This window comes from Carassius gibelio, chromosome B10 (genome assembly GCF_023724105.1).
Source record: "Carassius gibelio isolate Cgi1373 ecotype wild population from Czech Republic chromosome B10, carGib1.2-hapl.c, whole genome shotgun sequence".
NCBI classification, from domain to species: domain Eukaryota; kingdom Metazoa; phylum Chordata; class Actinopteri; order Cypriniformes; family Cyprinidae; genus Carassius; species Carassius gibelio.
The window spans coordinates 21,532,620-21,546,525 of NC_068405.1; the positions used below are offsets into that span (position 1 = coordinate 21,532,620).

At 37.5% G+C, this 13,906-nt stretch overlaps 1 protein-coding gene across 2 annotated transcripts; it reads right to left on the reverse strand.

Moving 5' to 3' along the window:
• Nucleotides 1–759: 759 nt before the first annotated feature.
• Nucleotides 760–13,671, reverse strand: LOC127966041 (hyaluronan and proteoglycan link protein 1-like). 2 transcript variants are annotated; one of them, XM_052566863.1, is made up of 5 exons: nt 13,531–13,671; nt 6,136–6,279; nt 4,016–4,378; nt 2,973–3,275; nt 760–2,764 (listed from the first exon to the last, which is right to left on the reverse strand). In XM_052566863.1, exons 2-5 carry the CDS (start codon nt 6,239–6,241, stop codon nt 2,475–2,477), a joined length of 1,062 nt encoding a protein of 353 aa, XP_052422823.1. In that variant the 5' UTR covers nt 6,242–6,279; nt 13,531–13,671; the 3' UTR covers nt 760–2,474. The 2 variants fall into 2 exon arrangements, with proteins under 2 accessions (XP_052422823.1, XP_052422822.1); XM_052566862.1 differs by lacking the exon at nt 13,531–13,671 and adding an exon at nt 6,808–8,704.
• Between the last annotated feature and the right edge of the window lie 235 nt (nt 13,672–13,906).

The following is a 13,906-nucleotide window of genomic DNA, read 5'->3' on the forward strand; positions in this document are numbered from 1 at the left end:
TTTTTCTTCCGCGCGCGCCATCATGAAGTTGACGTGTGGCGGTAATGAACACACACCTGCTCTGTTTCGACGACTTTCTAATCGACAAATGTGATTGCGTTACAAGGTGAGGACTTGTATGTTTAAAGGTGAACATTGATTTTAACATTACATTTGAACTCTTTCAAGTTTGGTTTGTTTTCTGAGAGATTTGACAAGCAAACAACATTTAGAATACGACTGGACGTTTTTTTTTTTTTATAACTTAACTTACCTGAATAACTTTAAATACACAGTGGCAATGGCCCGCTTTAGTTAAAGGCCCATTAAATTGTAGTTTTGTGGCATTCCATGTCTGTGGACCAACTTTCTGTATGTGCTAGTCATTGTGTAATTCTTAAACTGATCAAACTTTTAGGTGCCTAATTTTGTCCGAGAAAATGGACCAAAAGTATTAGTGAATGTTATTTCTTTCACGTTAGGTGTGTATACACCGTTTTATACAATAAAATGGCCATTAGAAATATGTCTGCCCCTAATACCATGAACTATCCTTGGAGAAAACTAGTCTCTGTTAGATTTTTTTCTCCATAAATGAGAAACATCATGATGCTAAATATGGCAGCTATACTGATGGAACCACCTTTAAAAGGTCCAATTTATATTTTCTTTGCAATTTCTTTATTTGGGCAGAGTGTGAGAAATGCCACGGACTGTGAAAATAGACCTACAGTTACATATTTTCTCAATATGCTTTTCTAAAAACAACCAAACCAAATATGTATTTGACTGATTGTTTATTTTTTTGGGTCAAGGGGGGTTTCCACATTGATACAGTCAAATTATCCCTTTAATTATACTTTATGTACATGAAACAAGAGAAAAAAAGTTAACATTGTCAATAAAGACATGTCTAAACATTCAGTTCTAAAACTGATTTTGAAGATTTGTAAACAAGGCACACCTACAGTTGCCAGAGTCCAAACAACATGAATGATGAAATGAACGTGAATACAATATTTTGAAACGACACTTACACAACACAACTTTATTTTTCCTTTTTTCCCCCCCGTGGATCTTGTCATTTAGTGTAGTGGCTGAAACGCATAACCTTGAGTTCTAAATTGGCTATGTTGAGGCTATAATGGTAATAATAAGAATAAAACATCAAGTTGTTTTTGTCTTCGCTTGGCAGTCTGTTTTAAGGGTTAATTTCCAAATGCCATGGCTTTGACATGTTCTTCTGAAGGACTACTGCTTCATAGATTAATAACAACTGAATGCAGCATGCTAACTATGCACTTTTTTGTTGTGCCATTATTTTCTTGCGTCTTTTTTTTTCAACAATAGAAAATTAAGTTCATTATGCTGTTTTTCTCTTACTAACTAACACAAAGTGATTATTAGCACTGTTGTCTTTTTTATCACTTCAATCTGGCTATTTGTAAACAGTAACATGCATAGACCAAAACTACTCATTTGGCACCATTGCAATGGGCTGTGTTTGTGGATTCGGTTTTCTGTGGTTTCATGAATTGATCAGAAATACTAAAAACAAAATCTAGAAAACAAACACAATGGTTTTGTTATTATGTCTGTGGAATGACCAACAGAATTCGTCATTGTCCTGAATGCACATAATGTTTGACAGTGATGAGGTCGATACAATGGAGCTCTTAATTTCTTACATTGCATTGTAGGGGAGGCATTTTATAAATGCATAATTTCAAGATAATTAACATACATTTATAAACACTCTACTTGTATATTTCAATAGTTAAAAAAAAATCACAGAACAATGTTTTGTTTTTTAGCAATGCAACTTATGACTCAACATTTGGATTTGGTCCACACATAAAACTAAATATTAAAAGGTATGCTTTGAGAAAATAATACAATATAGCACCCTGTAAGGATGGCAAAAGAAAAAATTGTTCATTGTGCCATGGCTGTACTGTATGGTGTTTAGCACTTCCGTTGAATTTGTTTTCCTGTTAGCAGAAAATATATTTACACATGCTATTTATATGGAATATGATGTTCTTGAATGATAAACTAAGTGCCCATAGGTATCAGTTCAAAGTATTTAAGTTTTGCTGTCATTCTGTTCTAAAACATCCGTCAAACTACTGCATGCTAAATGGAAGAGCACAGTGTGAATTTCTTCCTCATTCTCACCAAACATCTCTTCCTTCAGCACTGCTGTACTGTATAGGATCATTCAGACCTGGAACCAGTAGCTATAATTTCTGCCGACCCAATATATACTATTCCTGTCCTGTTGCTGTCTTGTAGCAAAGTCCTGATTTTGAAGGAAGAGGGCACCTGCGGTGCCTAATCCTACAGAATCTTTGCTTCAAACAATTGCCAGTCACTTATTTTATATTCAAATCCTTCTGTATTACAGTATCTAGAGGCTTTGTCACAGTTTTAATGCACTCAAACGAACTCCTTACATTATTACGCTTAGTTCTTGAGTTATACAGTTGGTACACTCAGTTGTCACTCTTGTAGCAGTAGACGCCGTAGAGTTTGTGCTTCTTGTCTGGGAATCCAGAGAAGCGGACAGCAGCCTCCGTGGGACTGCAGCGTCTGCGTGGTCTTGAGATTGGGTAGCGTACACTGCCGTCTGCCAGCCAGCCTGCGTCACAGCGGTCATAGCCCAGCAGCTTCCACGCTGCGTACATCTGCCCGACTTTGGCAATCTGAGCACCATCCTTTTGACATGCCCGCACTGCCTCATCATACTTAAGTTTGAAAGGGTGTATCAAATAATAAAAACGTCCTGGAGAAGAGAAAGGAGAAAAGTATTCATTCTCAAATAATATGCAGTAAGGGTATTAAACATGAGAATTTTCATTAGAGATTCTTTGCATGGCTGAACTCAATTAGTTTTTTCCTTTCATACATTATGCATTACATCAATTGCTTTACTTTTTTGTTGTTGAAGCTAGCCTATTTTAGATATCTTTCAAACAGTGGGGAGGACAAACCTTTGTGGTTAGAGGTGAAACAGAAGACATCATATCTTTCCTTTTGCTTGTCACGCATCCCATAATTCCTCACACCTGGAATGGTGTTTTTGCCTCCACATGGCTCTCTGGGTTTGGTGATGGGATATTGCACCGATCCATCACTGAGCCACCCTGCATTGCACCAATCCAACCCATCTCTCCATGCATCGTACAGCTGGTCAAAAGATGCCACAATGGCATCCTGGTCTCGGCAAGCTTTCTCAGCATCAGCGAAGTTCAGGTTGTAACGACCCAGTCGAGGAAAATATGGGAAAATAATGCCTGTAGAAACCCGAAGACATAGGAATTAAAAAATGCTCCATGATTAGATCTGTGTAATCTGGCGGTTAATCAAATTCTTGATTGATAAATTGATGTTTTCTTCAGTGCGTCGTCCAAAGTAAATTAAAATTTAGATTTATTGTATGCAACTGAAATTATGCCAAGAATGCAGAGAGCAAGGGTCATATACTGTAAATGTCCCATTATTTGGCACCGATAGCTCTTATGTCAGGATCTTGCTGATGGTATAGTTTAATAAGTTGTTCTACTCTCATTATAAGACTATTGAATAGCGTTTACATTGCACACAGTGTGAAGAGAGTCAGCACAATGCTATCTCATGGCTAATTGCCTTGAGGAACAGCCAAGGATGCATAAACTGTGTATAGTATTGTGTGTATTATTCTGGAAAGAAAACAGGCAGTCATACAATGGCATTGTTGCTGTTTTTTGTTTTTTTTATCTGTGTGGCCCTTTTGTAGAGTTTCTTAAAAACTTGTGCTAACTTATCTACCTATGTTTGAAGGAATAGGTACAGTTATTTTTTAAGGAAGCAGGATATGTACACAAAATATTAATAGAACCTAATGACAACTGTCAAAGACATGGTAGTGCATAGTAGTGACATTACCACACCAGCATCTAAATCTTCAGGAGCAAAATTAAAACAAGCTGTGAGACATTGTGGTAGTGAGACCAGGAAAATCCAGGTATGTTAGCAACATAAAGCTATGCTTTACCTTGCAGGTCAAGTGACACAACTACTGTATCATCCTCCAAGCCATCAATGATTTCACACTTATATTTCCCATAATCCTCCAGAGTGATGTCAGTGATAACTAGTGAAGCATCATTCTTGCCAGCATCCTGCAGATGTACACGGCCATGGAATCGACCGTAGCTCTTTTTGTGGAAACCCATAGCTACAAACACATCAATTTCCTTCAGATAATCTGAAGTCAGTTTAGTCCATTTAATCCTCAGTTTGGGATTTGGGGGAGATGAGGGATCCCGGTTGAACGTGCACTGCAGGGTGGCATTGCCACCACGTTGAGAGATTACTTTAGGTTGTGCTGTGTCAACTGAGAGTCTGGGGCCATTTTCTGAAAGTCAAAGAAAGAGACATTCAGATTGTCAGTCAAAGAAATAAACAAAATAAGAATGCAGATTGTGACCGAGTTAATAGCCTTTGTTCTAGGGCTGCACAATAAATTGCATGCAATATTTAATGCACAGTAAAGCCAGTTCTGTATTCAGTAATAACATGCCGTTTCACATGAAGAAACATTTACCACACAGAGTCTTTGTTCACTATCAAGCTGCGCAAAACCTCAATCAAATATCCCATGCAATTTGTCGTGCAGCCCTACTTTGTTTCCGATTTTTTTTTTTGTAACAAGGCCTGTTTTATTGGTTAGTGTTCAATAACTCAAGGCGTTTCGCAAAGATGATAGTTTGAGTGCATCCTTGTCTATTGCTACAGACTTTTGTGGTTATACAAACTCATAAATCATTGTGTTGTTTAGATTTCAGAGAAATGGAAACTCCCTTACATGCTTATGACAAACCAAATAGTGGCTGTGTAGGCTCTTCCAATGAAGGCACTCTAGTAGGTGTTGCAACCATTTTAGTGCACAAATAATTAGAGAAATGTGTGCCAGTTTTTTTTTATTTTTTTTATTTTTTATAAATCCATCATTGAAAAACTACATTATTGCACTTGTGTACCTTTTGTAACTATAAATAGTTTAGAGTAAGGTTTGTAGCCTATGATAAGCTTGTCTCAGTTTGGTGGGTAACATTTTACAAAATGGGATATGAAGAAAGTAGACTGGCAAATTTCCCAGATGGGTTTTGGGATAAGTAATCACAGAGAGAACAAAGGTAAATATAGAAGAGTTGAAGAGGGCTTTTAATATGGTCCATATTTACATTGCTGGTTTTGTTTTTCACTTTTGCCATTCATTAAATATAGATGCTTTATCAGTTTGTAATTGATTTAGAGTAAATAATGCAATAAATGTAATCATAGAGAAACAACTGTGGAGGTCATGGAAACACTGTGGCCTACTCTCAGGTTCTTAAAGATTTTGCTATTCTCTAAATTCCTCTAGTTCTCATAACTGCGTATTCGGGTCCCAATGGAGACATGATTGGAGGAATGCTTCTTTATCAAACCAAAAACGTATTACAGGCACTGGCACAGTGTCCTAACCAGGTGGGATGCAACAAGTTTCCATCTATAATGTGCAAGAAACCATGCGATTTCACTTTGGGCTACTTAGCATGGCTCTAAAAAAGAAATAGATTGAATCCAAGCTACCAAGTCTTATTGTGCATTAAATGTGTTTGATTGGGTAAAAACAGATTAGCATTGCAGAGATAACTGTTATCATTTGTCATTGCATCATTCCTGGCCAGGGCACAATATGTTATTTTTATACTAATTAATAACTATTGTATTGTATTGTTGTTCACAAACCAAAAAGTTGTTTATTTTGCAGATGAGGTTCGGGATGCTGATATACTACTATAATCAGATATCAGCATGAATAAATACTGAACCCCAGTAACTTATCAAATATTTAACACTTGTAGTAAGTAATTCCAGCCACTTTGCGTCCTGTGATGGGAGCCAGAGGGTTTCGAATCACCTAAGTCGACACCCGATGAGATAATTACGGTATGTGTCCCTGTTAAGAAATGCTGGAGGGGGAACACCATTTTAGGGGATGGGCAGTACAACCCCCTCTCTGTCTCTCTCTTACGTTCTTTCTCACTTTCTCCCTCTCTTCTCCACTTTTTTTTTTACTATTTCCTCTCACACACAATCAGAAACACACCTTTCCGCATCTCTTACCTGAGATGTATATAGTCCTGTAGTGTTCCAGGTCACTGTATGCATCTTCAAAGCTGTCAGCTCGGCTCTTAGAGAGGACCAAGAGGAAAAAAAGAAGGAAGGTCATCTTGATTTATAGCACCGGGGGCGTTGGGGGGTACTTCACTACATGAGAGAACACAAAATAAGAGACATTCAGACAATATGCATGTTACAAAGCTATTTATCTACTGTATGTCAATCCAGAAAGGAGACGTTCTTTAGAGTTGTATTATTAGGCTTTACTAAAACAATCTGGAGTCATTTTCTGTGGAGTTTGAGAAAGAGAGCTCAGTTTTGTGTGACTTGCACCAGATCCCTTGCACATTTCCATCTGCAGTGAAACTCCCCTGTGCAGTACTGTCACGCAGACATTAGCGCATGCTGTGTCCTTTTCACCACATCTCCCAGAAAGACACTCACACAAATAGGGCAAGGTACATAAATGACTAGGACTGGTAAACGTTTCACGCATGCATAAATCCCAATTAACACCAGTGCTGCAGGACTGCTTCCTGTACCCTTCACCTTAAGAGGCACCGAAGTGTGAGGAAAGTGCAGTCAAGATGGCACAAACTAGCACAAAACTTTGCTGGCACACTTCTACAGCACAGACAGTCTCCCTACAGACTCAAAGCTCAGAAAAAAACTTACCATCTTAAGGAGCGTGTGCTCCCGGCCACTAGCACATGTAAGGACGGCTACACAAAAGATCAGGATTAGAATGTGTAGTCTTCTCTCCCTCTCTCTCCGCAGTCACTCTGATTGATTCGGTTTTTCTTCACTCATTTCAGAGTGCTGACGCACTGAGGTAGTTCCTCTCTACTGCAGTCAGCAGAACTGCTCTGCAGAGTAGCCAACCCCCCCAGACCCAGCCTGCAAACAGTCATTACGCATACCAGGAAGCCACCGCTGATAACAATGAGGACTCGCAGATGCAGTGCCCTCTCCTGTGACAGATAAGTTAGGACATTACAATGAGCTTGCTCAACTGTGACAAGGTAAAATCATATCCTGCAGGAGAAGGATACCAAGTCCTCTGTTGCAAAATGATGAAATACAATCCAAAGGATCTCCAGGAATTGGAGGGTCTGCTATGCTGAATTGCCCTATGAGGCCACTTTATAGCACAATTGTTACAGCTGAAAGAATTTGTTCCCACCCAAATGACCCGAAGGCCTTTTCTAGTGTAACGACTGTCAAACATGCTCTGTTTTGCAGGCTGACGGTTAATCAAACACAGTAACTGTGCTGTTGACAGAGAACACCGTTACGAATCACATTCCTTTGTGACACTCCATTGTGTACAGTGGGGTCAAGCACAGGGAAAACAATCTGTGCCTTTAGTTTTCAAATGTGGGTAAACGTCTTAAATGCATAGACTGCAGTTGATCAGAAAACAGCAGTGGCTTAGAAACAGTGCCAGACCACCAGCTAATTCACATAAGCATCACAATAATCTTAGTCTTGCACAACTAGAGAACTTATCTTCCGAGAAGAGGCACAATTATGAGAAAACTCCCTCGTTGTTGAAATCACTTGCTAGGAAACGGTTACAGATTGGATGGTTGAATTTGCTTTAAGACAGTCCAGTGTAAACAGTGACTCAATTCTCTGACGCTTCTTAACCTTATACTCCTCTTGTTTTTGGACATTTAATCCCATTCTTAGCAATAAGCAACAAATGAAGCTGCCAAAGCCTATCAATGGTCTTTAAGCAGTATAATAGTTGCCTGACAAGGTCTCTTGCAGACTCATTGTAGAGTGGAATATGAGTGGATAAGCATGGTGTAATTTGCACTTGTCGACAATCTGTAGTCTGGGACAGGTCCTGATTAAACTTGCTTGTTTAACTCCAGCACAGATTGTCCCAGTAGTTCTGCAGACTTTCCAGTCCTCATATGGAAATCCTTTTTGCAAGACCCAAAAGTTTCCTTTGTTATACTTTTAGTTAACTGGGCTTTTTGGCAAGTGTCTATTAGTGGCATTTTAAAGTGATGTTTTGATAGTAGTAGATCTGAAATCAACTTCCCTGAAGTAAATAGTACTTTTTAATGACTTGGGGTTGGCTCATAAATGACCAATTTCAAAGATAGGAAAGCATGTGGGTTTTTGCATTTAACTAAATATTTAGTCTTCCCTTGGAACTTTTGTTAGAAGAAGAAAATATGTTGCTAGACAGTGTAGATCAAGAGACTATACACACAATTTGACAATATAAAGTTTGACTACACAATGTTCATTGGAAATGGAGTCAACACAGCCTGTGGGGGTAATTTTATGATGTCACTTCCCAACAACTCACTCCTACTGGTTCCCGAGCAGCTGTGAAGCACAAAGAGATTATGGATCTGATTTAGCCAGAATCTCGTTTCCCTAATGTCCTAAAATATAATCCCTTAAGTGGTTGATTTAAGTAGTCACTGGAGATCACTTACTATATTATACTTACAATTACTATGAGGGTTAGTTTGGCAGTAGATCAACAGATGTGATAGCAGTTGTGTTTCTCTCTTGTTCTTTCACTAAGTGCCAAACAAATATATAGCTTCCAAATGATCATGCATTAGTCAACTTGATTTCAACTAATGATTTCATTTAGAAAACGTTATGTATAATGGCAGTTAGTCATAATAAAAAGAAATGTATTATTACAACTGATACACCAATCTATACTATACTGTATCACCCAGACTGATTAATCTGTCAATATTTGGCCATTTTATTCTAACTTCTACAGTACTTACAGAACAGAGATGTCCTTTAGAGATTCTGATAACACCTGAAAACAGAATCAGGGAGTAAGCTCTAATTTAAATTTGAGATTAATGTGTGCGCATTGAATGAGGATTTGGCTGTAATGTGTTTGTTAAACGGGCTAACTATTTTTGTCAGGAAATGCAGATATAATTGAACGGCTTAAGGCAGTAAACCTGCTGAGGTGAATGCAAAACAGTTCAACACAAATAGATGCAGTGTAAACCTGTGATTTCAATGACTCATGTTTAAAGCTTATGTTTGTTTCTACAAAACAGCCAGTAACCCTTAATCTCCATAACATCAGTAAAGACTGTTTCCACGCTTCAAACGATTCACTGTCTTTGAAGGCCATGGCATCTCTCTTCACTAGACATTAGACTGATGACATTGAATGAATGGGATCCTAAAATCTCCCATTTATAGATCATAGAGATCAGACTTGCTTCCGATTTCTGTCACTCAGACAGGTTCTGCTAAGGTCCTGTTTAAGTTATTGCAGTTTTACGCAAAAAGTTTATTTAGAAAAAAGTTTGCACTTTACAGCATAGTTCCAGTATTAGCATTGTAAACATTTGTGGATGAAACATTTATTAAAATCACCACCATGTCCTACAGTCTGCTTGTATAAGATACATGTATACATAGAAAGATATGTCTTAGATTTTTAAATATATATTGAAAATTCTGGCAGTAATTATAAAATCTTCATATAGCCCAATTTTTCAGACCTTAAAATTCTTTAATAAGTCTTACCTAAAACATTAATTTAATTTTAAATTCAAATGTACTGAAATACTTATTGATATGATGGTACTATATACACTGGACAGATTTGTTTCAGGCAACACTGATTGAATTTTCTGCTTCACTTTTAATTTTCCAGGCCGATTAACTAAAAGTATTTCTAAACAGTGGCTAAAGACCCACCGACACTTGTGGAGATTTAGGCACTAACATGCATAAGACTGGCCCCATTGATGGGGTAATTGGATGGGCCATTACACAGTCTTCGGCATTCAAAGAACCACTCCCAAAAACAAAAAAGATCCATGTCACAACATCTAAAACCTTTCCATGTGTTTTCTCTAGGGGTTAGGCATGTGTTCGACCCCCACTCTCTGCAAGCACTCAATAAAGTGAGTTCATTTCATGGACTCATAAGTCAAATCCATTTGTTACAGGTGCCATATGCAGCATATTTGTCTTAAAATTTATTAGTACACATGGACATGGTTTGTAGAATTTTTTTGCATGCTGTGAATCAAACAAATAACAGACTTGGAAAAAAAATTATTCATTATTTATTCTATATTATGTTCCAAACTTGCTTGCCATAATGGTAAGTGAGATTATATATTGTTTTCTGTGTTACAGAGCAGGGTTAAATAGGGTTCCTCGATCTCTATTAAAACATATTCTAATGTTTCACTCTATTTATAAAAAAAAAGAAAAAGAAAAAGAAAGGTCAGAAAACAGTTCATCCATTCATAATAAACAATAAGGAGATGCTCTGTTCTGGATAATACAAAGAGCCTTTCTGATTTCCTACTATTTTGTGATGTGTGGCAAATGACAAGGAAACACAATAATCTGTGCACAAAATAAGAAGTTATCCAGTTCAACATTATGTTCACTTCTGTACATTGTCAGATGAACATATTAATTGTAAGGTGATCTTTTAAAGAACCCTTTTTTTTTTGCAGTTTGATACAGTAATGGTCTTGGACGTTATACTGACACATACTGGTGATTGATACAGTTTCACGCAAACATTTTTCGGTTATTAATTCCATTTTATAAATATTCTATTTACAGGTGTATTCAGCTGGTCATGTGCTCTCTTATATTTATTAAAATCTTTGCTTGCACCAATGCAACAATGGAATTGATGCCAGGGATGCAAAACCTAATCATTATCCTAAAATAAGTATGTTTGCTTGTACTGTGGTCACTTGGATTTACGAGAATATTTACTGTCTGCAGCTATATTTTTGGCAGGTATTGAATGCAATATTTTAAGTGGAAAAACATATAGCATCTTTAACGTTGCATTAGTTTACTTCACACACCATTAATTTAATGGTGGGTGGAAACGCCAGTTGTGTAAATATAACCTTTTAAATATAACTGTTCTGTATGTTCCATGTTCGTTAAAGACAATGTGCCTCCTATTCATAGACTCCAGCATGAGGAAGGGCTCTGTGCTCAGAGCATAAAGAACCTTTGACATGGCAGCACTACCTGGGTATGTTAACAGCAGTGCTCATATCAAGAGGTGGACTCATAAAGCAAGATTGATGGACAGCAGATGAACTTTTTGATCAGGCAGCAGGTAGAATTCCTGACAGCTGGATACTTAGAGGGCAAATATATTGCTTTATCTATTTTATTTGAATGCTAAATATTCTGTATTTCAAATAAACTTTTAGTTTGAGAGAATATTTCTTCTATAGTGTCACTGGGCGGGTTTGTGACGGCCCACCAGCCCGGCATCTCATTAGAGTTCTGTGGGTTTTGACGTCACCCTCGCACCACCTTAACACACAAAGAGTCCTCAGTGCATATTTATAAACTATAACCGTCTCTCTACCGCATCTCCAACCAATCCACACCCTGCCTCGACAACCCGGATACACTCCCACATCTTAGTGTTAGACTTGCTATCTGCATCTCCAAATAGATAAATGAAAAATTCTGTAAGGAATGGTGCAAAATGCTGTCTAGTTACTCTAAACAATAGAATGCATGCAGAAAATCGATAACCCCCGAATACAATGAAAAAATGGTTCTTCAAAACCAGATGTTCTTTACTAAAACTGCACTGCAGAATTAATCCCTGGACTAAACACGGCAATAATTTTGCTCTAATCCAGTTAACAGCACTGGTCTAAGCATGAAATGAACAATGTTTAATATGATAAAACAGACTCTCTGAATGATGAAACACATTAACCTAGAGGAGACCAGGGGTGAAATGAATTGCATCACCCCAGGCCGCCCTCCACTACATGACAGCACTGCGGAGAATGAGGATGAAAGGTCACTTGGAAAATTGGCTGGTTTAACGTGTTCTGCCAACCATGTGAGGGAAAAAGTCAGAGTTCAACCATGGTCATCACAGACCACCAGACACATCTTTGAGAAAGCTGGCGATGTGACCTTGAGATCAGCAGCCAAACAGCTGCCAGACAGATCTGATTAACCAACACTAAATAGCAAACAAGGCGACAAGCATTACGTTAACCACCACTGCTGAAACAATGGTGCTGCCAAACTTAAAGACCAGGCAGATGGAAAAGAAACTATGTAGTTGCAGATGTACATTCATTTGTAAACTTTTAGCATGTCATAAATGACATGATTATATGAAAGTGCATTGTTTCAGCTCCAGGTCTGTCTATTTTCAACTTGGGTAAAAAAGTTTCTTCATAGCAAGTTTCTTCATAGTGGTTCACTGAAGCTCCAAACCAATAGATGGCAAAATCAGCCCTCCATGCAATACTGAGTGCTTCATTCATGTGTCAAATATAGCCACAGATTATTAATTTATACTTTTACACAGTCTTGGCCCCCAGTATTTGTTTAACCAGTTCCTTCACAGCACTTTTGCCTGTATTGAAGTGGACCCTCTGTATGTATCTTATTTTGTTCTGTAAGAACATTCTGTTACTGCATCGACTCAACAAGCAGGCTTTTCACTCTGCCGAATGTGGGCTACACTTGCTGGTCTCTGTGGAGCCGGGCTGTCTCATAATTCATTGAGAAATAACAAGGGGAAGTTGTTTGTGTTAATGTTGATGGGAGTATTCATGAATTGACTCAACTGCTGGTAAACCACTAAACAGCCATAAAGATAAAACAAATTGAAGGAGAGAGTGAGACCAAGATGCGGCCAACATGAATGCAGTTCTTATTAAACCTCAAGTGGTTGCATAATACTGAGAAACAATATTATTAATCTGTAAATAATACTGAAAAACAAGTTTACATGCTTTTAATTATTATTTTATTTTATTTTTTTTACATTGTATGTCGTTGTAAATGCATTTGATTTAGGCCTACTTAAAAAAAAATGGTTTAAAATGTGAAGAACACTAAATATTTTCTTTCCAATACTTGATTATGATTTATTGTCTCATGACAACAAAATCGCTTGTGGTATGTTGGTCATACCACACTGACACGTTTTAAATATTCATATTTTAATATTTTCAACAAAGTTTCCTCATCTTTTTTTTTATAATAATAATAAAAGTTTATTCCAATGTAGCTACTAGACCTAAACTTTTTTTAATATAAGCCCTCTTAACATATCAAAAGGAGTCACTTTGTATAAAATGCATTTACATTTTTTCTGAGCCTCACGTCATCGATATTTCCAACATATTTACGAACTTTTTATGTGAAAGTTATAGTGTATTTCCAAATTCACGTATGCAACAGTTTACGGTCGGGTCACTAACAATATCGGTTGTTCTACAGGTGTTTTATTCATGTAGCAAAACTGACGCGTCTTTTCTTAAACAGCTTATGTTGTGTTATAATTACTAATAAACGCGTACATTTACTGAACAGTCTGTCTAAATGAAGAAGGGATGTGTAATGACAGGCTCTTACCTTGTGAAGCAGAGCTCTGCGTCCTGCTGAATGATCTCTGGTGGGCTCCAGCATCACAAATGCTAGAAGATTTTCAGACACGTCACAGAACGAGGCAGGCAGACCCCGCGGGAAAACACACGCACCCGCGCGAGCGCGCACACACTGACAGTGAGAGGTGCTGAGAGAGAGACGATGTGCGTCATCAAGAACGTTACAAAGTTACAGTAACACATAACAAAAGTAGTTTTATTTACTTTTATCTCACGATTATTTATATATTGGGAATTCAGGTTAATTTGTACATTTTTATCTATCAACTCAATGTTAAAACGTTTATCTGAATTTAACTGTAAGAATATATATAGAAATAATTAATACATGTTTCTTGTCAAGT